The 25,360-nt window shown below is 35.9% G+C and overlaps 1 protein-coding gene across 6 annotated transcripts in view; it reads right to left on the reverse strand.

Moving 5' to 3' along the window:
- phka1a (phosphorylase kinase, alpha 1a (muscle)) overlaps positions 1 to 25,360 on the reverse strand; it is a 43,828-nt gene that overhangs the window by 7,267 nt on the left and 11,201 nt on the right. For 2 of the 6 annotated variants that reach the window (XM_059354671.1, XM_059354670.1), the window contains exons 7-25: positions 25,177 to 25,275; positions 24,212 to 24,358; positions 24,046 to 24,099; positions 21,325 to 21,447; positions 19,876 to 19,971; positions 18,433 to 18,540; positions 17,785 to 17,863; positions 17,540 to 17,674; positions 17,338 to 17,447; positions 16,097 to 16,241; positions 15,103 to 15,181; positions 14,304 to 14,476; positions 10,008 to 10,378; positions 9,017 to 9,162; positions 7,522 to 7,675; positions 5,915 to 6,073; positions 3,360 to 3,489; positions 2,263 to 2,364; positions 2,037 to 2,152 (exon numbers count right to left, since the gene is read on the reverse strand). In XM_059354671.1, the coding sequence (XP_059210654.1) occupies positions 2,037 to 2,152; positions 2,263 to 2,364; positions 3,360 to 3,489; positions 5,915 to 6,073; positions 7,522 to 7,675; positions 9,017 to 9,162; positions 10,008 to 10,378; positions 14,304 to 14,476; positions 15,103 to 15,181; positions 16,097 to 16,241; positions 17,338 to 17,447; positions 17,540 to 17,674; positions 17,785 to 17,863; positions 18,433 to 18,540; positions 19,876 to 19,971; positions 21,325 to 21,447; positions 24,046 to 24,099; positions 24,212 to 24,358; positions 25,177 to 25,275 (2,526 nt within the window). Of the gene's footprint in view, positions 1 to 957; positions 994 to 1,278; positions 1,315 to 2,036; positions 2,153 to 2,262; positions 2,365 to 3,359; positions 3,490 to 5,914; positions 6,074 to 7,521; positions 7,676 to 9,016; positions 9,163 to 10,007; positions 10,379 to 14,303; positions 14,477 to 15,102; positions 15,182 to 16,096; positions 16,242 to 17,337; positions 17,448 to 17,539; positions 17,675 to 17,784; positions 17,864 to 18,432; positions 18,541 to 19,875; positions 19,972 to 21,324; positions 21,448 to 24,045; positions 24,100 to 24,211; positions 24,359 to 25,176; positions 25,276 to 25,360 lie in introns of all 6 variants that reach the window. The other 4 variants (XM_059354668.1, XM_059354666.1, XM_059354669.1 and 1 more) reach the window with 4 other exon arrangements.

Genomic DNA, 25,360 nt, shown 5'->3' on the forward strand with positions numbered 1-25,360 from the left:
CGTCAAAGGCAAGAGTACCGACAAAGGCAAGAGTACTGACAGAGGCTAGAATACCGTCGAAGGCAAGAATACAATTAAAGGCAAGAAGACCAAGAAAGGCAAGAGGACCGTCAAAGACAAGAGTACCGAAAGAGGCTAGAGTACCAACACAGGCAAGAGTACCGTCGAAGGCAAAAGTACAATTAAAGGCAAGAGGACAGAGAAAGGCAAGACTACCATCAAAGACAAGAGTACCGATACAGGCAAGAATACCGTCAAAGGCAACAGTACAGTTAAAGTCAACAGTACTGTCAAAGGCAAGAGTACCGAAAGAGGCAAGAGTACCGTCGAAGGCAAAAGTACAATTAAAGGCAAGAGGACCGAGAAAGGCAAGACTACCGTCAAAGGCAAGAGTACTGTCAAAGGAGTCTTGTGGCTTTAAAGACAGCATAGATAAAAGTCTCAGAACCGGGAGTGTCCTGAATGCCGTCTACTGTAGCTAATACACTGATGATGGATAACTGCCTCATACAACTCCACTTCACTAAATCCGAACTATCCCTTTAATTGGTCTTAATCAGCAGATGGAGTTTATTCCAATTGAAAATGTGTCTGCAGGTGACAAATCAAAATCAATTAAAGCTTAAGGCTCTGGAAAAAGTTGAGTAAGTGAACCTTGAACTTTGAGATTAAAGATTTGCAACTGAGCATCTTCCATCTGATGATGAAGGCTGTGGGATACAGCTGAAAGCTCCGGGACACACTTCATTTGTAACAGACAGAAATTAAAACAGCGAAAAAGAAACTCTTGTGGATATTCTAAATGATCTGATAGGTGATGCTGACATGAAAGCTTAATTAACACCTACAGCATATTCTGAATTTCTACTTCATTCACTAATAACGAATGTCCTTACTGTGAAAAAGAGAAACAGATATAATACTGTGATAGTTAATATTCCTTCATGTTATCATCACCTTTAATGAATCCGTCAAGGACAACCTGTGCTCCGCCTGCAACACAGAGACCAAGTTGTAAATAAATCACAGTCAACCAGCTGCTCCGGTGATTTATTTGAAACTCAACAATTTTCTAATTCATTTCTATCTATTGAAGATTTTTTTTTTCAGCAGCAAAAATACACATTTTGCCATCTAAACCTTAATTTAACAACAATCAGCAACAATCTGAATTATGTCCACATATTTCCTCTGATGCAGCTCATGCTTTTATTTCTCCACTATTATTTTTCAGCCAAGTGAATTACCCACTTATCAAATTCAATCAATCATCGTCACCTTACTGGGGTCCACCAAAGACAACCTGTGTTCAAGCTGTGAAAAGACAAAAGTCAGTTTGTCGAAAAGCACAATATTTTCACGAAAAATCCTCCTCTTCTTTAATCTCATCCACTTACTCTCTTTCAATTTCAGCAGCACTTTGACTGGATTGGTTCCACCAGTAGCAGTACCACAGTGACAGTTTGGTGATAAAAAGTTTGTTATTTTGGCCCTCAGTCCTCTTTAAAATGTATGTGTGTTTTTCACAAACATGTCATTTGTGCAGAATAATACAGTTCTAATGACAAAACAAGAAGAAAAAAAGGCAAGTTGAATTTCTCTGATAAAGATTTTGTTTTTTTTAAGTGGAATAAAATGAAAACATTTTTTTGCCCACAAGTGTCATTAATGTTGGGGGTGGTCTCTACATGCTATATATATTGAATATATTTAAATTAGACATGTAGAATAAAGTGATTTTGACAGAAGTATCACATTTTTAAGCTTCTTTTTGGTTCCTTTTTCTAATGAAAACTTTAGTAACATATGATGCGTTCAAGGACTGTTGGAAAGTTCAGATTCCGAGGATAACACCTGTTTTCCCAGTTTCCTTCTACAATAAACTGTGTTTTTTTTAGCAATTACTTAAAGAAACGTACATTTCAATCAGCGGTTCAGAGGGTTAATATTATTTGTTTAAATCTGAACTGCCACAGTATTTATTCCACCTCTAAGCAAAAAAGTGTTTTGTGATGTCACTACTAGAGGGCTCCTACCATCTTCATGTCACTCTTCAGTTTGCTGATGCCGGCTCTCTCGCTCTTGGTGGCGCCCACGTTACCAAGGTGATGGATGGAAATGGCGGGACTGGCACCAACGTCCAGGTCTCTAACTGTTGACATGAGCAAAAAAAACTGAACTTTGATGGCAACCCGACAGTAACAGCAGCATAAGAATCTGATTGGCCGTGTGTGAGATAAAAGGTTTGACTGGTGCGCTGACCGCTGCGCTGCACTCCGAACTCTTTGCCGCTGAGGATGTGGTGGAGGAGATTCTTCAGCTCTGATGGGCCGAGACTCATCAGACTTTCTGTAGCCTCCTCTCCTAAACACACACACACACACACACACACACACACACACACACACACACACACACACACACACAAAAGTCAGTAGTCAAGGTGTGAGGACCAAAGTCAGTGACATCAGAACGTCTACCAAACCAGCATGAAAGAAAATAATTAGAACCGGGACTCAATTAAAAAAATTAATCTAATCAATTAGAGGCTTTGTAATTAATTAATCGAAATTAATCGCATTTTAATCGCATATAAATATTTGACCTGAGAACAGTGAGAAGTAATTTTTTTCACATGGATTTTTAGTATACCATTGAATAATGACTGAATACATAAGCTTAAGAAACAAAAATATGGTTTATTTTTGTTCAAGTCCAACAGACCAGTGTAATTTTTGCCATTAAGTGTAGCAATAGCATATTTAGAAATATAGTACATTTCATAAATTCAGGTAGCCTATAGGTAGGTAGACCTTCTGTAAACTACTACTTTGGTTTTTTAAGTAAAACACAATCCACGCTAGCTAGCACACTAGCCGCTAGCTGCTATATGTTTAACATTGAGGTGATACTTGAGGCTGGATGTGCTGCGGTGATATGTGAATTCCCTGTTGCATAGCAACACAACCATGCTCTTAACGACGCTTCCATCCGTTGGTTTTTAGTAACTAAATGTCCCATCATCCACGGGGCCAACCAAAGGTCTCATCAGCTTCTTCCTTCATGTTCACTGTGGTTTGTTGTTGTCTGAACTCATGAATGCTAGTTGGTGCTCCAGTATAATCGGTCCGCTTGAAACTCATCCAGTGACAAACGTTCCGCGGTGCAAAAATGAGTGTGATTAAAATGCGTCAATTTTTTTAACGCGTTTGTGTAATTAATAAATCTTAATTAACGCGTTAAAGTCCCGGCCCTAAAAATAATTAATGCCAACTCCATTTTTTTCTTCCTTTTCCTCCCATATTTGATGGAAAAACATATAAATAAAGCCAACTTCCTTCCTCTCTTTCCTTCCTTACCTGAGCAGTTGAGTGACTGGGCCAGCTCCGTGGCCATGACCTGGATGATGAGACCGATACGGAGCCTGAACATCTCGCTGAACAGGTTGGGCTGAGTCCTGATGCTCATAGCCAGGTACACCATGATCTCCTGGAAGAGACAGAGAGAGAAGATTAGTTAGAACATTTCAGCAGCATTAGAGATTGAAGAGTGGAGGGTTAAACAATATGTTAAACAGTTGAGAAAGTTCATTTAACGGCTGTAAAAAATGCCTGTAAAACCTCTGGGCGATTTTAAAATAAGCCCCTAAAACCTGAAGTTTTTCTGGAAATTCAACAGAAGTGTCAACGCTTCTACTAAATAATAGATTTTTCAGCCTCTGTAGCAGATAGAAATTAAATTCAAAAGTATTTGAGAGCTTATAGCTGTTATATCTGAGCTCCCTCCGCTACAGTCGTCTTCCGCCATGATTTCAGTTCTGGAAAAGTCCCATGTTGCATTGCGACACTCCCACATGTATTCTCATTTTGTGTCTTTTTTTAGTCATTGTGTGTCTTTTTTGGTCATTTTGTGTCTTTTTTTTGTCATTTTGTGTCTTTTTGTGTCTTTTTTTTTTTTTCATTTTGTGTCTTTTTCTGGTGATGAATTAAAAGTTCTGGAGAAGTCCCATGTTGCATTGCGACACTCCCACATGTATTCTGATGCATTTCATTGGCCAAGAGACCGAAAATAGGTGGAAAAAACTACAAATACTACAAAATGTACTATATATACTGTACAAAATATACTACAATGTATCCGCTTTCCCGGCTTTGATGGTAGAATAACGTAATGCAAGAAGAGCAAGAGCACTCTATGCAAGAGTAGAATGTCTGCGACCAGCACAAATTTCTCTTCAATATTGCCCAAAAGGTTATTATAGCTAACAAAAAACTAACGAAATAATGAAAACTAGAATTGAAAAAACATTTTTGTCAACTGAAATAAAATAAAAAAAACTACAACTAACTGAAACTGTATTTTGTGGTTACAAAACTAACAAAAAATTATAGTGAAAATTAGTTTTTGTCTTTGTCAACTTTTTTCATACATAAACCTTTTTGGTTGATATGAAATCTATTTAATCTATCTGGTTTTATGACTTAATAAACTTATTGGGGCTGAGATGGATCAGACAAAGGAAATAAAGGCAACATTTACTGTGACCTTATTGAATCTGGGACCCAACAAATACCCCATTACAAACAACTAAAACTAATAAAAACTAAAGTAAAACTAAGCATTTAAAAAAAATGAATTAAAATTAGCAAACACACTCTAAAAACGAATTAATACCACTGTCTCCTTCAAATCTCACATCAAGAACATCACCAAAACATCCTTCTTCCACCTCCGCAACATCTCACGTCTTCGCCCAATCCTGTCCTCCTCCGCTGCCGAAACACTAATTCATGCTTTCATAACCTCCAGACTGGACTATTGCAACAGCATTCTCTACGGCCTCCCCTCCACCAACCTTCAAAAACTACAATATGTCCAAAATTCAGCTGCTCGTTTACTCACCCACTCCCGCTCCAGAGACCACATCACGCCCATCCTTCAGCACCTTCACTGGCTCCCTATCCAGCACAGAATCCACTTCAAGATCCTGCTCATCACCTACAAAGCCCTCAATAACCTTGCTCCCCCCTCCATACCTCACAGATCTGCTCCAACGTCACTCCCCCACCCGCAACCTCAGATCTTCAGACGCCAACCCACTGACCCCCATCACCAGGACCAAGCACCGCACCATTGGCGACAGATCCTTCTCCACTGCTGCCCCAACCCTCTGGAACTCCCTCCCTGTTCACATCCGCCATTCAGACTCCCTCCACGCCTTCAAAAACCAACTCAAAACCCACCTTTTCAAAATAGCTTACAATACCTGAATTTATAATCTTCTCATCTCTGTTTAGTTATTTTCTTCTGTATTTTGTGTTTGTGTGTGTCTAACTTCCTGTCATGTAAAGCGACTTTGAGTACCTTTAAAAGCGCTATAAAAATGTAATGTATTATTATTATTATTATTATTAAAACTAACTGAATTTGAAAACAAAATTTGACAATGAAATTAAAACTAATGAAAAATCCAAAACTATTATAACCTTGGTGCCCATCGGCACACAAACTCCCAGGTGTTAGATAGATAGATAGATAGATAGATAGATAGATAGGTAGGTAGGTAGGTAGGTAGGTAGGTAGGTAGGTAGGTAGGTAGGTAGGTAGGTAGATAGATAGATAGATAGATAGATAGATAGATAGATAGATAGATAGATAGATAGACGTCTAAAGAAGGAGTATGTATTAAGGAGTAGAATAGAATTCCAGTGCAGAATAAATATGAATATACAGTATAAAAAGGTTGGTGCTATGAAACAAATAAGGTGCAATGAACAGTGTGCATAAAGAACACATGAAGTGCATAGACAGTATGTAATGAACCAGACTATTATTTGTTATTGTACAGTGTGATGGCATGTGGAAGGAAAGATTTGTTGTATCTGTCATTGTGTTGGCGGTGGATGTGACCCACCTGAGTGAGGATGGCCACGCTGATGTTGTTGTCGCTGGCCTCGTCGATGAGAGTAGCCAGCTGGTCCGGAGGTATCGGAGCAGTGATGGTTTTCTCTCTGGGCTCCGGAGGAAGACCCACGGTCAGGTGCTTCTGATGCGCCAGCAAATCAGAGCAAGCCTACAAACAGATGGCAACCAATCACAATAAAGCACTGTAAAAACATGGGATAGGGGTTAAATGTGCAAAAGTCATGAGGCAGATGATGCTTATGGTTTTAATTGTTTATATACAGTTCATTATAAATTTTATTTACACCACTTTTTTTTTTAAACAAAGTGATTTAACATGGATAAAACTGTTTTGTTGTATTTTTACGATTGGTATTATTGTCTTAACAATACTTATTTAGTTAATTATAGTTATTGGTTGTGGACGTGCACTATTGTTACAATACAAATATTTGGTCTAATTTATTTTTATGTTTTTTTAGTTTATTTTTATATTATTTATGTAGGAAATATATTTTTTCACATGTGTAAAAGTCAGAAGGCAGATGATGCTCATGGTTTTAATTGTTTATATGTAGTTAATTATAAAATTTATTTACAGCACTTTTTTTTCAAAGTAAAGTGATTTAACATGGATAAAACGTTTTGTATTATTATGATTCGTATTATTGTGGAAACAATACATATTTAGTTAGTTATAGTTATACATATTGGTTGTAGAAGTGGACTATTTTTACAATATACATATATTTGGTCTAATTTATTTTTATGTTTTTTATTTTTATATTATTTATGTATTAAATCAGGGATGGGCAACTTAAATGCTGCAGGGGGCCACAATTTTTCATCAACACTACCACAGGGCCACATATAGGAGCGTGCACTAACCAGATATGATGAAACTGCAATTTTAAATTTGTTTACAGTGCAGTAACTTAACATATTTCATGCTCAAATGCATGTATAACAGTATAAATAGGAATACAAAAGGTTTGAAGCAAATAAAAAATAACCACTTACTGTGATTTCTTTTTTTTTCAGTGCAAGAACAGCAGACCAACATAAATTGATTTAAGAAGTAATTTTGTGCATTTTTACACTGCACTTTTAAGATTTCATGCTCAAATGCATAGTTGTACTGAAGGCCACTTCAAGTGAGGGTGTGGGCCGTATGCAGCCCCCGGGCCTGCAGTTGCCCATCCCTGTATTAATTAAATTTTTTAACATGTATTTTTTATTTTTTTCTATGTTGAATAGATTAGCCCTGCAGAACTTCCTGTAACGACTTTTGTTTTTTATAGTTTTTGCCACACACTTATAACTCTGATGCATTCTTTTTATTTAACGCTCTTCTCTTAAGAAGAACTTATTTACTTTAATACTACTGTATCTAACTTAAATCTCATTCTAATCAGCTGTCTATGATAAACATCATATTTTACAAAAATCCTCTCATGTTTTTCAGACATCACACTAAGTAACTTGACGAAAACATAACCTCCTTGGCAGAGTGACAGAGTATTCAGTGAATGTCACCCTGTTTTATTTATAACTGTCTCTGTGTTCACGTGTGTTCATGTGTCTGTGTGTGTGTGTGTGTGTGTGTGTGTGTCGTACCGAGTCCAGCTCCTCCACCTTCTTCCTCAGCATGCCAGAGATCATCCTGATGAGGCTCCAGTGTTTGAGTTCACCAGCCTTCTCATAAAGGTCAGTCAGCAGAACTCTCACTGTGGAGCCTTTACCGTGCAGCTGAGTGTCCCAGTCCATGCCCCTGGGAGGAACACACACACACACACACACACACACACACACACACACACACACACACACACACACACACACACACACACACACACACACACACACACACACACACACACACACACACACACACACACACACACACACACACACACACACACACACACACAGAGTCTAATGAAAACTTGCAAACAAGTAAATTTGAATTTTGTTCTAGTTTTGCCAAGTTATGATGGTTTGTTAAGGTCAATTTACAGAACCGTTTGCCGAATCCTCAAGATGATCATACAGTGCCTTGCAAAAGTAATCATACCCCTTGGATGTTTTACCCTTTTGTTGCTTTAACACATGAAATCATGGTCAATAAAATTTGGCCTTTTTAAAAAGAATTTGCAAAAAAACCCTCTTTAATATCAAAGTGAAAAAGGATTATTACAAAACAATATAAATTAAATTAAATTAATTAGTGATTTATATATATATATATTTATATATTTCATATATTAAAGACACAAATGTACTGCATACTGCATACTTTAGTGAGTATGTTCTGCATAATTAAGTATACCATTACCAGCAGAGTGTTCACACTGAAGCAGTACATCTTCTCTGCATTACATAAATGCATCGATCACAACGTTACCAGTCTGAGCTACGGCTGAAAATTTTATTCTTATTTTTTTTTTCCAAAATGTAAGTCAACATTACCTCTTTCACTCAATGTGATATTTCAAGTATTTAATGGCAAATTAAAGTGATTAATCCTCTGAACGCCAAAACCTGCAAGTGCATTTAAAAATCATGGTTTCTTTAAAAAAATATAATAATAATATTGTCATAAGTTGCAAAAATAGCCATTATCATTCGATATTCAACAGTCCTTCACTGATTTGTGACACACACTTTCATCAGTAAAAACAAACAAATGGAAGCTTAAAATCGTGAAATATGTCATGTCTGACTCTACTGAACAGCCACATGAAAGAAATTCAGTAAAACTTGTAGTGAACTAGAGGCTGTTTACACAGAACAGAGAGGAGAGGACAAGAGAGGTCGATTTTAAGTAATTTAGTGTATTTTTGGTAATTTTGTGTATTTTTTTGGTAATTTTGTGTCTTTTTAAAGTAATTTAGTGTTTTTTCAGTCATTTTGTGTCTTTTTTTTGTAATTTTGTGTCATTTTTTGGTCATTTTGATACTGCCTTAAAATCGTGAAATATGTCATGTCTGACTCGACCGAACATCCACATGAAAGAAATTCAGTAAAACTTGTAGTGAACTGCAGGCTGTTTACACAGAGCAGAGAGGAGAGGACAAGAGAGGTTGTAACTCAATGAAACGGTGTATCTCACTTGTCTTTGAAGAGGATGTAGAGTATATCCGCCTGGTCCTGGAGACTCTGTGTGTCTTTTAGCAGCAGAGCCAAAGCTTTGTAGTCGATTCCTCCGCTGGCGTCTCTGGGGATTCCACTTTCTGCTGTCACCGTCACCGCCGGACCCTTTAGGACACGGGAGGAAAGTTCACTCTTAAACCCAACAACACGGTAAAAAAAAAAAGAAATCATAAAATAACGATTAAAAGTCAGGCAGCAAAATTTGCCAAACATTTACTGTCAAAAAACACTAAATAATCAAGTTATTTTACAGATAACCTTTTTAAAAATAGGGATAATATACAGTAAATATATGTATTAGAAAAATGAATATCTGTAGAATAACAAATTTATTTATTTTTTTAATATGGCAGTTTTTACAATTTCGTTTTACATTTTTTGTCATTAAATTTAAAGGTTTTGTGTAAAAACAACAAAAAAAAACCTGAAATTTGCTAATGTAATGTGTATTTTAACATATAATTCACTGTAATTTTACAATAAAAAAATATTAAAAATTACATTTTTTTATTATGTCCCATTGTATTAATTTTCAGATTTCAACTTTTATTTTATTGTCCTTTAGTGTTTTGAAAGGAACCCACAAAAAAAATATTATTATTATTATTATTATTGCATTATTTAACAGGGTTTTTCCTTTTTTCTACACTGAGTGAAAATGCACTGGGAAAAAAAAGTAAATTACTATTATTATAAATATTAACCATAAAATATTAGTTGAAATCTATAAATAATTGAAATAATATTAATAACTTTTATTTTATGGTGAATATTTGTAATAAAACAAATGTACTTTATTTATTTATTTTTACTTTACTTTAATGGCATTCACATTTGTAGAAAAATACAAGCAAAACCTAGTAAAATAATACAGTAAATTTCTGGAAAATAACCTTTTTTTATTCCTTTTTTGTACGTGTACATCAAGATTAACAGACATGAAAACACACCTGAGTGTTTTGCGGAGCAGAGGATTCTGGGAGGTTCAGGTTGAGGGACGGCTGAGTGGAGCGGAACAGCTTGTTGGGCAGGTACATGTTGACATCTGGACAATAAAACACAACAAAGAGTGTCGATACATTCAGAAGATTTACTAAAATGCCGTTCAGATATTGGTATTTTGGGTGTCTTTGTTTGTTAAGAGGACTGAAGTGCTCACTGTGTATGTCCAGGTCCTGAGCCTTGCTCATCAGTGACATCATCTCCTTGGTTTTAGTGGCTGCAGCCTTGAACCTCCCCAGACCTCCCACCGGCTTTTTGGCCTTCTTGGGAGCAGAGTGAGCCAGCAGGTGGTCCAGGTACTGGGCCAGGTCGTCAGCCTCTATAAGAAGAGACAGAGGATGAGACAGGGAACGGAAGAAAACGGTATAAAAAACATGAAAGTGTGAAGAGAAACAATAAGATGACAGAAGACAGAAAGGTTAGATATAGATTCAACTCACCTTCATTTAGTGTGTAAACATCCTTATAAAGTCAGAGAATCCTCACATTTAAACTAAACCATTAAAAGTATTCAAATATCTAGAGCAGGGGTCTCAAACTCGCGGCCCGCGGGCCAATTGCGGCCCTCGTGACGATATTTTGTGGCCCCCACCTTGATATGAAAGTTTAATGTGAGTTTTATATGAATGGCACTTTACCGTGTTGTATGTGGAAGGTCCCTTTAATTACTTTTTTGGTAATTTTGTGTCTTTTTAAAATAATTTAGTGTCTTTTTTGGTAATTCTGTGTATTTTTTTGGTGATTTTGTGTCTTTTTTTTTTTTTTTTTTAGTAATTTTGTGTCTTTAAAAAAATGTAGTGTCTTTTTAAAAAAAATAATTTTGTGTCTTTTTAAGTAATTTAGTGTTTTTTCAGTCATTTTGTGTCTTTTTTTAGTAATTTTGTGTCTTTTTTTGGTCATTTTGTGTCTTTTTTAAAAAAGTAATTTTGTGTCTTTTTTTCTGTCACTTTGTGTCTTTTTTTAAGTAAGTTAACGTTTTTTCAGTCATTTTGTGTCTTTTTTAGTCATTTTGTGTCTTTTTTTGGTCATTTTGATACTGCCTCCAGCAGGTAATTTGAGTTTGAGACCCCTGATCTGGAGTGATGCTTTCACATTCACATGCTCCTGAAAACAAGGTTTTTCCATGCAGACTCAGTGAAATCTAGCCATGCTTACAGTTCAGAAGCCATATTGTATAGAAGTTTTTTTTACTTCTTATTATTTCATTTCCTTTTTAACTCTAATTCTGTTTTTAAATTTAGTTTTTATTACAATTTTTATTGTTTTAGTATTATTTTATTGTTTTCATTGCTTTTATTTATTACTATATTTGTGTATGATTTTTATTGTATTTTAATAACTGTACAGCACTTAGGTCTACTGAGGTTGTTTTTAAATGTGGTCTATAAATAAACTTTGACTTGACTTAAACTCATAAAACTCTTCCTCATACTTCAGGATTTCTGTCGGCTAGCAGATGTGTCAGAATGTAAAGAGTGCAGTTAGCATATTTTAGCTTTTTAAGTATACAATAATATGTGTTAGGATGTTACAGTTCGTCCCCTCTGAAGGTGAGACACATTAGTGGACATAAAACAAAAGCAAATTTTTGAGCGGAGGGAGACTTAAAAAATAAAATAAACATTATCTGCATGGCTACATACACCCAGGTTTTAGGTAAACTGACCCTTTAAAGTCTCAATCAATCACAATCAAAATGTGAGCTAAGAAACCTACAGACGGTGATACAATCAGTAACAGACAGAAGCTTTCAGACGAGCTTTTTTTACAGCATGCATGTACGTTAAATGATGACAGACGTGCAATAAATGCAACAGCAAAACCCTCTAGAACGTGCAGAACTGCATGCTGTTCTTTGATGTTTAAACATATGGTGGACAAAAGCTGCCAAGTTACTGTATCAGGTGTCCTTTGGTGTTTAGAAAGGCACCCACAAAACATATTATTATTATTATTATTATTATTATTATTATTATTACTATTGCATTATTTAACAGGGTTTTTCCTCTTTTTTTCTACATTGACTGCAAAAGAGTTGGAAAAGCTATTATTATTATTAGGGCCGGGACTCGATTAAAAAAATTAATCTAATTAATTAGAGGCTTTGTAATTAATTGATCGAAATTAATCGCATTTTAATCGCATATAAATATTTGACCTGAGAACAGTGAGAAGTAATTTTTTTCACATGGATTTTAGTATACCATTGAATAATGACTGAATACATAAGCTTAAGCAACAAAATCCAGTGAGAAACGTTCCGCGGTGCAAAAATAAGTGTGATTAAAATGCGTCAATTTTTTAACGCGTTAATTTTTGTGTTATTAATTAATCTTAATTAATGCGTTAAAGTCCCAGCCCTAATTATTATTATTATTATTACAAATATTAGCCATAAAATATTAGTTGAAATCTGTAAATGATTATAATTGGACAAATTATTGAGTTGCTTGATGGTCTTGAATGTCAAATGACTTACTTTCTGTTTTCTTACAGTAAAACTTTAAATTAAATGTAAAAAAAAAGCGAAAACTAACTGTTTTGTTTTTCTTTTCTTTTTTACAGTGTATTTATCGACATGTTTTTATTTATTTTGTATTTTGGCAGCTTCTGTCCCTCATACCATTCCTAAAAAAAAAGTCATGCAATCTGTAAATATGATATCTAGGCATCTAAGCAGCATTCCTCAACCTTCTCAATGTGAATTTTCAATAATTCTACATTTTATTTCAACAGCACTAAGGCCTACATGGCATCTGTAAGTCTAAGGTTGTAAAAAAAAAACATTTAACAACCAGTAGAGTTACAGAACAGCACAGAGAGGATGGGGACAGGGACGAGGTGGAAGAAATGGTGATTAATGAGAATCTGCAACAGGTAACTTCACAATACTTCACAGGTAATAAATACAGGTGCATCTCAATAAATTAGAATATCATAGAAAAGTTTATTTATGTCAGTATTTCAATTCAAAAAGTGGAAATAACACATTATATAGATCCATTATACACAGAATGAAACATTTCATGTCTTAATGTATTTAATTTATTCTAATTATAATGATTATGGCTTACATTTAATGAAGACCTAAAATTCAGTGACTCAAAAAATGTAATATTACAAAAGACCAATTTTAAAAAATATGTTTAATATGGAAATGTTTTAAGGGGTGTAATAAATCTAATGTGTTAAATATAGATGAGTCAGCATTTAATTCATTAGTGGGACAAAAACAACGAAATAAGGGCTACATTAAATGTTTATTCATTTATTTAAATAGAAAAATCACTATAGAAAAGTTTAAAAGTCAAGACTATATCGCGAGAATAAGGACATGTGTAACATCCCTCCTGCAGTATACACAGGTAACCTCACCTAGCGGTAGCCTCACCTAGCGGTTACCTCACCTAGAGGTAACCTCACCTAGAGGTAACCTCACCTAGTGGTTACCTCACCTGGCGGTAACATCACCTAACAACAGAAACACAGAGCTAATGGAAAAATGGTGAAGCGTCAGGGAGACAAAAATGCTGAATATCTCAAAAAGAAAAAGAGAGGGTACCATTAAAGTCACATTGAGTTCGGCTTCATAGAAGCAATGGACAATGGGGGGGTCGCCAAAGTTTACAATGGTAAAAATGTGGGTCCCTAAAGAAAAAGGTTGGGAACCACTGATCTAAAAGTATGTCCATCTATATGATTCAATACTTGGTTGGGGCTGTTTGACTTGAACTACTGGAAATGGACTTTTCCATCACATTCTAATTTATTGAGATGCACCTGTGCATAAATATGAGTTTTTGTCATTTTGGGGGGTTTAAAATAAGGTGTTACCTGAATAGAATCACTCTCAATGACACAGAAATATAAATAGAAGACAAACAATAATAGGAAAGGTTAAATGTTACAAGAAATTTCCAACAATTACAAACTTTTTCCTGAGACTCTAACATGTATATATTGCAGTTCATTCATTAATTATGCGTCTTATTGGTTAATTTTGGTAATAAGAGTACATACAGGCAAAGCACAGCTACTTTGCCTGTATGTGCCTCTGCTACAGTTTATGATCGTGTATGTATTTCAGGAATACATAGCACGAGGAAAGGTCAGACCAGCGATGGAAAACAAACACGTGGCACTTTAAAAACTCAACAAGGAAGATTTTAAAATAGATTTTTCCATGGCTGGTGTCACCGTTCCTCCCCCATCCATCCATCCATCGGTCTGTTTTCTTTTCTTACCATCATCATTACGTAACTCATGCACGTATCCGTCGCCGTCACCCCCAGCAGCATCATCATGAGCATACTCTCCGTCGTGGCGGCTCATGCTGCCAGAACTCTTACCGTCCAGGAAGCTCAGGTGAGCGAAACTGGAAGTGGTCAAGAACTCCGACAGCTTCCCCGTCTGGATCCTGGAGAGCAGAAAAACACAGGAAAAAGTAGGATAACTTTCGATTTCATGATATGGTTTCTTCCTTTTTTTACCCTCTTTAAGCGCTTTTCTTTTTTGACTTTTTTCATGAAAAAAGTCAAAATGACAAAAAAAGTTGAAGAAAAAAGTCAAAGTCACAATAAAAAGTCAAAATAATGAGAAAATATTCAAACTAATGAAAAAAAACTTGAAGTCATGAGAAAAAAGTCAAAATGACAAAAAAAAGTTGAAATCATGAAAAAAAGGTCAAAATTAGAAGAAAAAAGTCAAAGTCACGATAAAAAGTCAAAATAACGAGAAAAAAGTAAAAATAATGTAAAAAGTTGAAGTCACGAGGAAAAGTCAAAATGACAAAAAAAGGTCGAAATCACAAGAAAAATTCGACATCACGAAAAAAAGTCAAAATAACAAAAAATTTGTCAAAATAATGAGAAAAAAGTTGAAGTCACAAAAAATTGTCAAAATAAAAAAAAATTCAAGTCAAGAGAAAAAAGTCAAAATTAGAAGAAAAAAGTCAAAGTCATGATAAAAAGTCAAAATAGCGAGAAAATAGTCAAAATAATGAAAAAAAAGTTGAAGTCTGAAGTTGAACTCTGTAAGACTCACCTTGCTCCTCCATAATATCCATCCTGCAGCTTCTTCAGTGTCGCCAACACTGCAGAGTCTAGGTTGGTGCGGTCTTCAGCTGAAACACACACACACACACACAAATATATAAAAATTCAAGATTTTAAATTCTTATCCCTCTGAACCCTGAATTAAAATGTATATTTTCTTTATAAGATCGCCAAAAAATAAAAGTTTATCATAGAAAAATACTGTAAAAACAGGCATTATTTTTGAATTTGAATTTTCCGACAATCCTTGAACAGATCATAGGCTACGAGAGTTACCATTAGAAAAAAGTAACCAAAACGAAGCTTAAAATTGTGTTTTTTCTGTCAAAATCAATTTATTCTCCATACCTCAGTTATGATTCTGTGAAAAATAAACAGTTTATAATAACTAAATCCTGTTAAAAAACATTAAATTCTGCTCCTCAGCGACACTGTGAAGCCATGATTGATTCTGCTGAGACCAACGGTCACGTGACAAATATTCACAGAAAACCTATTTACACAGAGCTGAGAGGAGAGGACAGGAGAGGGAGCAAAAATGCTAATAATTCAATATGTATCGCATATTGAGACACAATCGTTTTTTCCAATAGTCATGACACTTGTGGGCACTTGGAAAAGTGTTGTTTATATAAATTCCATTAAATTTCATTTTTTTTTTTAAATGATCAGAGAAATTCAACCTGTATTTTTTCTTTTTTATGATTTACGTCATTATAACTGTTGTTCTGCATAATTTATCCGTACAACAAGACATTTTTGAGTTGTTTACACTTCTAGCCATGTTTGTGCAGATTCCATAGAGCTGTAGGACTTATATATATATATATATATATATATATAAATACAAGGACACAGTGAATAAAATGTAAAAAGAGCAAAAAAACACCCTGACAGACCTTGTGGTTCAGACAGGCTGCATGTTATTCTACCTCAGCTCTCTTGTGAAGTCTCAGAGTTGTGGTGTGAGTGTTTGTACTTACTCAGCATGGTCTGTGAAATGGGGAAAGTGACGGTGGGTCGGCCGGTCATCCTCCATCTGGATGCCAGGTAGGAGATTTCTGTCCTCAACATCTCAACGATCATTTTGTTGTCCAACGCCAAGTAGAACTGCTGGTGGTCGATGAACTGAAACAGGGAGGTGAGATGGTATAACCTTTTATTTTCACTCATTTTCACTGAAATTTGATGTTGTAAAAATTTCCATGAAGCTAAATGGAATGGGAAAAAACAGTGGAACCGGTTACTCAATTAATTCATTCATTCACTGATTTTAATAAATTATAACTCAAGATATCAATGCGAGCATATGGTAAATGGACCTGCACTTATATAGCGCTTTTCTAGTCACTTTGTGACCACTCAAAGGGATTTACACTACAGACATTTCACTCATTCACCCATTCACACACACATTCATACTGGTGGCAGAGGTTACCCTAAACCAGCTATTCTCAACCTTGGGGTCCAGACCCCATTTGGGTTCGCAAGATGATTTCTGGGGGTCGCCAAATAATTTTGGAAGTCAGCTCTGTCTCCACTGTGTTAAAGTGTTCACATTTTAATGTTTTTTAGTCTTTTTTGGTCATTATGTGTCTTTTTTTGGTCATTTTGTTTCTATTTTGGGTCATTTTGCATCTTTTTTGCGTCATTTTGTGTTTTTTTTTTTGTCAATTTGGGCTTTTTTTGCTTAAGTTTATGTAATTTTTTGGTAATTTTGATTCTTTTTTGGGTAATTTTGTGTCTTTTCTAACAAATCCCAAAGTATCACGTTATGACTTTCCAAGGAGTCTCTGGCTTGAAGCTGACTGTTACACACTCAGGAGGTCAGAATGGACCTTTAAACTGATAGCAAAGGACTTAGATTAAAAGTAACAATAAAATATTAAAAAATATATAAATGCACAGACAGAGAGATGTTTTAGTTGCTGTCTGCTTCATTATTTGTCCAAAATTCGTCGTATCAACTGAGTTTGTCTGATCTGAACTGTGAGATTCTGTTCAGTGAGCGGGGGTCGCAGACAACATGCGTGTTAAATTGGGGGTCGCGACTCAAAAAGGTTGAGCACTCCTACCCTAAACGGTGCCACCTGCCACCATTGGGAATTCATTCACACGCCGATAAACGCAGCATCAGGAGCAATTTGGGGCTCAGTATCTTGCTCAAGGATACTTCTACATGTAGCTGACCGAATGATATTGACTGCTGTGTTTTCTGGCTCACCTGAGGCGTGAATGAGAAGATGGTGTTTCTGATGGTGTAGAACTTAGAGGTTCCCAGGACTCCTATTCTCCTGTAGGGTCGTCCGGTCAGACCCAGCCTCGGGTTACGACCTGAGAAAAATAGAGGGAAAACGGTGAGTAATGGCCTGGAGAGGTATGCAACACCACAATAACAATAATTAAAATGTTGTCTGAGGTTGTACCAAGTCTGGCGTAGATGTGGCTGAGGACTCTGGAGGGCTGCACGTGGATGGGATGGATGTCAGCCACAGTCTCCACATCGATGCCGTTCTTCAGCAGCAGCTCTTTGATCTCCTCCGTCTCGGCCAGAATGGATACTAGGACAGGAGACAGAAGGTTTAAAACCACAGAAAGAGATAACTTACTAACACTAATTTAGGACTGAAACAACACATAGAAACTTTATCGAATGACTATATAAACTCACCCTGTACGACCACGTCAGGCTTGGTGATGGTGGAGAAGCGTCGGTTAAGAGGGTCGATCTCTCCCGGAGCGAGAAATCCCTTAAAAATGAGAGCGACGTTGAAAAATCAGTCTCAAAATCAGTCTCAAAATCAGTCTCAAAATCCACCAGAATTTAGTTTGTTCTTAAGACAACACACAAACTGAACATTACCTTATTAGTAGGGTTGTCAAAAGTATCGATACTCAAAAAAGTATCGATACTAAAACGTTGTATCCGGATACGGTACTCATTTTCAAAAGTATCGAGTATCTGGAGCTTGTTATCATAGTTGCAGTTTCTTTTTGCACAACTGTTTTTTATTATAAATATTTAACCTGTGGTTATGTTAAGTTTTACATGTTGCAGTTTTCTTGTTAATAAAAATATTTCTGTTCAATTTTGGGGTCTTTGTTTTTATCCTTGTGGTATCGAAAATGGTATCGAGTATCGAATATTTTCCTGAGTATCGGTATCGAGTTGAACATTTTAGTATCGTGACAACCCTACTTATTAGAAGCTTAACAATTATGTATTGTGAACTTCCTGCATTTCTGGATAATAATCTACCTTAATTGTATTATTTACACTGAGGGATGATTTATTTTAGCAAGTGACCCGACGGCTCACCTCGGATAGAAGGTTTCCCAGGATGTACAGAGACTGTCCCCATTTCAGAGGACATTTACCCATCGGGACTCTCTCCACAGAGTGTGGGTTCACGTACTCCTCCTCCACCTGTTTGTACGAACAAACACACAACACAACAAAATAATGTGAAAGCTGAAGTAGAAGAAACATCAAATAAAACCGTCCATAACTCATTAACCCTCTGAACCCCAAGCTCTTTTAACATTTTACTCACTGTGGCCTCGTATTTTACTGCAATATAAAAGTCCTGCACTTCTATGGAGTCAGCACAATCATGGCTCAGAAGTGAGGACAACTCAAACATGTATTTTGTGCAGAATAACACAATCATAATGACATAAATCATGAAAAAAGGGGAAAAATGCATGTGGAATATCTGCTATTTTCATGCTATACATATTGAACTATTTACATGTTTGCAGCCTCTCCTGTCCTCTCCTCTCAGCTCTGTGTAAACAGATTTTCAGTGAATATTTGTCATGTGACCGTTCGTTTCAGTAGAATCAATCATGTCTTCACAGTGTCTCTGAGGAGCAGAATTTAATGTTTTAACAGAATCTAGTTATTACAAATGGTTTATTTTTTGCAGAGTTATAAATGAGGTATATAAAATAAAGTGATTTTGACAGAAAAAAATCACAATTTTAAGCTTCGTTTTGGTTACTTTTTCTAATGGAAACTCTCGTAGCCTATGATCCGTTCAAGTACTGTCGGAAAGTTCAAATTTCGAAGATAACGCCTGTTTTTACAGTGTCTATGATAAACTTTTTATGTTTTGGTGATCTTATTTTGACATAAATATCAACCATTTTACGCCTTGTTTTTGGTTACTTTTTATAACCTATGATCCGTTCAAGCACTGTCAGAAAGTTTAAATTCCAAAGATAATACCTGTTTTTACACTTTCTTTGTAGCGTGAACGGTGTGTTTTTGGCGATCTTTTAAAGAAAACATCGGTTTCATATGTTTGTTGCGGTTCAGAGGGTAAAACTAATTTTTTGGTGAAAACACAGAAATTATACAGTTCAAAAGGATTCATTTCCTTTGACTAAATCATTGCAGAAACACTAGAAATAAACAATAAAATCATAAAATAACCAAGAAAAAAAACCAAGTTGAATTTCTCTTTAAATTACTTTTTTATAAACTGTAATAAAATTGAAATTTATATACAAAATGTATACAGTTCTGTCTGATTTTCAGTGAATATTTGTCACAGGGCCGTTCGTCTCATCTTTTAAAGAAAACATCAGTTTCACATGTTTGGTGGGGTTCAGAGGGTAAAACTAATCTTTGAGTGAAAACACAGAAATTATACAGTTCAAAAGGATTAATTTACTTTGACTAAATCATTGCAAAAACACCATAAACAAACAATAGAATCATGTTTAAAAAATAAGGACACCAGCGATACAGGATTACCTTATCTGGGGGGACGCTGTAGAGCTCCGGCACCAGTCGTATCCCGTCTTTCTGTTTGATCAGGATTCCCTCCAGAGCCTCCTGGTATTCCTGCACCTGGATGAGTTTATATCAGACAGTTAAGCTGTTAGTATATATCAGGCGGCAACCTCCTGGTCTGAGCAGGGAGGCAAACCAGGAAGTGGCTTAAGCTGCATTCACCCAAAAATTCCAGCAGGGGGCGCTGACGAAGGTTGAAAAAGCATTTTGGTCCATCCATTTCAATACAGAATGAGAAAACTTCTCACTTGATTTATTACCTCAGAATTTTTTCAAAAATTAAATTAAAACTATGGTCTCAATCGCTAGTAAAAAATCTTCAAGACAATCTGATGTTAATAGTTCTAATAATGGCCCCATTTAGAAGAAAATAGAAGATAAAGAATCGTATGATTTGGGGCGTGGCTACCTTTGATTGACAGGTCACTAACAAGGCGAGCCGTCATCGGGAGAGAAGCAAACAATGCATATCCACAGCAACGTGTCAATAAAGTAAAAAAATGAATTAATAAAAGAGGACGTTTACCTGTTTGGTCTCATAACTCTGACCCTTTCACTGTATTTTCACTTAATGACAGTTTATTTGAACGTTTTGTTCAGTAAAATGTCTTGTTCAGTGTTTGGTTGGACTAACAGACACTCCAAGGAGTCGCTGCTCATTTTTCTGAGGTCAGTAACGAACATTTTGTTTTTGTTTTTTGCTAGCCAAAACTAACATCCCAGTTAATGCTAACATGAGTCAGTCAGGTTGAGGTGTAGAGAGGTGACTACGTCCCGGGATGGGCAACTGGAGGCCCTCACTTGAAGTGGCCCTCAGTACAACTACATGCATTTGAGCATGAAATCTTAAAAGTTCAGTGTAAAAATGCACAAAATTACTTCTTGCAATTAATGTTGGTCTGCTGTTCTTGCACTGAAAACAAAAGAAATCACAGTAAGTGGTTATTTTTATTTGCTTCAAACCTTTTGTATTCCGATAACTGCAAATTATTTGGTTCTTAAGATAAAACAAACTTAGATTTAAAAGTGTTCGATAATTTATCTTGTTTTAAGAGTTAATTTCTTATTTTAAGCATTCAACATGCTTATTTCTAGATTCAACAATCTTAATTAAAGACATTTTGTCAAGTGAAATTATCTGTCCATGCAGCAAGATAATTTCCCTCAGATTTAATGTTTTTATCTTGTTTTTAGACACACCTTTTTGCAGTTTACATGCATTTGAGCATGAAATATGTTAAGTTACTGCACTGTAAACATATTTAAAATTGCAGTTTCATCATATCTGGTCAAGTGCACGGTCCTATATGTGGCCCTGTGGTGGTGTCCATGAAAAATTGTGGCCCCCTGCTGCATTTAAGATGCCCATCCCTGGTCTATGGTATATATACACACTGTGATGTGAATTACCTGCTCGGGGCTGTTGATGAAGATGCCGTCCAGGATGAGGTAGGTCCAGAACAGAGGCCACTCACACTCGATGTTTTCAAACAGCTTCAGTTCTGCCGACTCGTAATACAGGCGGTTTGGATCCTGGAGATCAGATTACATCAATGTGTGTGACAGCAGAATATAATAATATGCATATGATATTTCATGTGTCTTCTCTGTGAGAAGGTCAGATGATACTGAATCTATAAAGCCGCATATTTGAAACTGATAGGACTTTTGCACTGCATCATCCTGCTGCAAAAATTATATTTCACACAAGCTCAGTTATGTTTTATACTAGTGTGTTCCTTTAACCCATTTAAGCCAGGAAAGCTTTAGCGCATTTCTACCATTAAAACCGGGGGCGCTGTTGTGTTATTCTACCATTAAAGCCGGGAAATCGGATACGTTGTTTTGTAGTATTTGTAGTTTTTTCCACCTATTTTCAGTCACTTGGCCAATGAAATGCATCAGAATACATGTGGGAGTGTCACAATGCAACATGGGACTTTTCCAGAACTTTGAAATCATCACCAAAAAACCCCCAAAATGACTAAAAAAAGACACAAAAAGACACAAAATGACACAAAATGACCAAAAAACAGACACAAAAAACATAAAATCACGAAAAAGACACAAAATTACCAAAAAAGACACAAAAATACCAAAAAAGACACAGAATACAAAAAAGACACAGAATTATTAAAAAAGACACAGAATACCTAAAAAAGACACAAATTTACCCAAAAAAAGAAAGAATTACAAAAAAGGACATAAAATTACAAAAAAACAACAACTTTTAGGGGGTTATTTTAAAATCGCCCTAGGTTTTACGGGCATTTTTCCCGGGCGCTTTAGTCCTAAACGGGTTAAGAAACACAAGCTCAGTTATATTTTATACTAGTGTGTTCCTTTAAGAAACAGGTTGTGCCCGTTCAGCATCTTTTTCACCCTCAGAACTCCAGGAAATGTTCTGCAAAACACAAATATTCAGCTTCACAATCCTGCAGTCACACACACTTATAACTTCATGTTTCCCAGTTCAAGCATGTACAACAGCTTGCAGCAGCTGTATAAGGTGGTGAGACAGCATATTAATAGTTAATGGAAGAACAAGGGGTGCAAATTGTCTTTTTTCAGCTTTTAAAAATCCACAAAAGTGCAAAGTGACATTTTGTGGCATGATATGATTTTTTTTTCTATTTGTTTTATTATATTTTCTGTTTCAAATGTTTTAATTACGAAGCAGAGGAGCTGGAAAATTGAATATTACAATATTTATGACCAAATATATCAGGATCAATATTAAAGGGTTGATAATTGGGTCTTTTACAATATATTTACACATTGAGATTTTTATAATTTTACCAATAATCATCTGTAATGTGGATATAATGATAATGTTGTTGACTGTGAAAACACCAGGGCAAACAACAGAAGTAAGTCCAGGACTTCATTGTCATTTTACACATTTTATTTAACAATTAAAAAAAAGAATGGTTAATAAACTAAGAAAAGTGAAAATTAGAGCATTAAAGGAAAAATGTCAGATGCAGTTTGAAGTTTAAGAACTCTGACAACTGAAGATTAAACCTGTTTTGTATCCAAAGAGAGAAGAAAGTGAAGCCCTTCTGCTACGCTCCATTAAACCCAACAGCCTCCTCAGAGTTCCCATTACGTAACAGCTCTGTACTTCTGACCGTGACATCCAGCTTCAACAGCCAGAGCAGCACAACTCAATTCATTCAGCTTCCTGCTTCATGTGGCTGTCAGGCTGCTGAGCCTTTTACACTCAAACTACCTGGGGGCCGCTGGAGGCAGTATCAAAATGACCAAAAGACACAAAATTACAAAAAAAGACACAAAATGACAGAAAAAACAAACTTAAAAAAGACACGAAATTACAAAAAAAGGACACAAAATTACTAAAAAAGACACAAAATGATTTAAAAAAAAGACACAAAATGACCAAAAAAAGGCACAAAATTACAAAAAAAGACACAAAATTACTAACAAAGACCTAAAATGACCAAAAAAAGGCACAAAATTACTAAAAAGACACAAAATTACAAAAAAAGACAGAAAATGACCAGAAAAAGGCACAAAATTACAAAGGACACAAAATGACTGAAAAAACACAAAATTACTTTAAAAAGACACTAAATGAAAAAAAGGCACAAAATGGAAAAAAAGCCCAAAATGAAAGACACAAAATTACTTTAAAAAGACACAAAATGACCAAAAAATACACAGAATTGCAAAAAAAAGACACACAATTACTAAAAAAAGACACAAAATTACAAAAAAAGACATAATATCATTACAAAAACACACAAAATTATTTTAAAAAGACACAAAATGACCCAAAAAAGACACAAAATTACCAAAAAAAGTAATTAAAGGGACCTTCCACACACAACACGGTAAAGTGCCATTCATATAAAACTCACATTAAGCTTTCATATCAAGGTGGGGGCCACAAAATATCGTCACGAGGGCCGCAATTGGCCCGCGGGCCGCAAGTTTGAGACCCCTGCTTTAAGCATACAACATGCTTATTTCTATATTTAATAAATCTTAATTTAAGAAATCTTGTTAAGTGAAATCATCTGTCCATGCAGCAAGATCATTTCCCTCAGATTTAGTGTTTTTAGACACATATTTTTTACAGTGTACTGACAACCTTTACAGGAAGTTTACCTCTTTGGGTGTTTTGTGTCCGTCTCTGAGGAACCTGCAGCAGCCGTATCGACCCTGAACCACACAGACAGGAAGTCAGCAGGACAAAACATTCAGGGTCAACTCCTGCTTTTTAACAATATAGTATATAATATTTCTTCTTCTATTCCGCTGTTCTTCTCCACACCTGTAGTTTGGAGATGATCTCCTCCTTGGTCAGGTTGACGATGCTGATGTCCTCCACAGCGAAGGCCGGGTACGAGATGATGGCCAGGACTCCGGCGTCCACCTCTCTGGACATGGACGCTCGGGGCAACATGGACGTCAGGATGGACTGAGGACGGAGAGAGAGGATCGTTGGGGATTATCAACTTTAACCCTTTATCGGACGAAGAACCGTATTTGGTAACTTCAGTGGATATCAAACTGGGTCCCCATGTCCCTCTGTTTGGTCGTAGAACCACATGGATTTATTCCAGCTAATCAGCAAAGATCAGGTTACGTCACAGATGATGACATCTGACCAATCAGTATGATAATAATATAATAATATTAACTTTATTGACCTCAAACTCCAATGTAAAAATGAAACATTTAGAAACAGTCGTACAAACGGAGTTATTCTTCAGTGACTTGTACCAGGAGAACTTGACTGTGACGGCATATTAGGGCCAAGTATGAATAAAAATACAAACACAAACCAGGGAAATATTTTGAGAAAAAAGTTGCAAATTCACTAGATTAAAGTGGCAGATCTACAAGAAAAAAAGTTGCAGATTTAAGAGATTTAAAGTGGCGAATCTGCTAGCAAAAAAGTCACAGATTTACGAGAAAAAAGTGGGAAAAAAGCAACTGTTTTCTCGCAGATTCACCACTTTAAATCTCATAAATCTGCTACTTTTTTTCTCGTAGATTTGCCACTTTAATCTCGTAAATCTATTTCTCAAAATATTACCTCCCTCCCCCGGGTCCGTATGTTTTTTTTTACACATTCCACAGTCCACATTCTGGCTGTATGTAATATCCTCCAATATTCTCTAGGGTTGAAATTTGGAATTTGCAAGTATTTCAATGAGTGTCCTGTTAAGGGTTAAAACAAAACCTGAAATCATGTTTCTGAATATGTGTGTGTGTGTGTGTGTGTGTGTGTACCTGGCAGTGCTGGATGTCATCAGCCAGAGCGTGGACCACAGATCCAGGTCCTCCTTTCGCTCCGAATAGGTTGAGGTCATCTAAAGCCTCCAGAGCTGCCTGGAAGACAAGACAACACCGCACATTTACTACAGTACTGATGTAACACACACACACACACACACACACACACACCTTTCTGTTC

The sequence above is a fragment of the Centropristis striata genome, chromosome 17 (assembly GCF_030273125.1).
Source record: "Centropristis striata isolate RG_2023a ecotype Rhode Island chromosome 17, C.striata_1.0, whole genome shotgun sequence".
NCBI lineage: Eukaryota > Metazoa > Chordata > Actinopteri > Perciformes > Serranidae > Centropristis > Centropristis striata.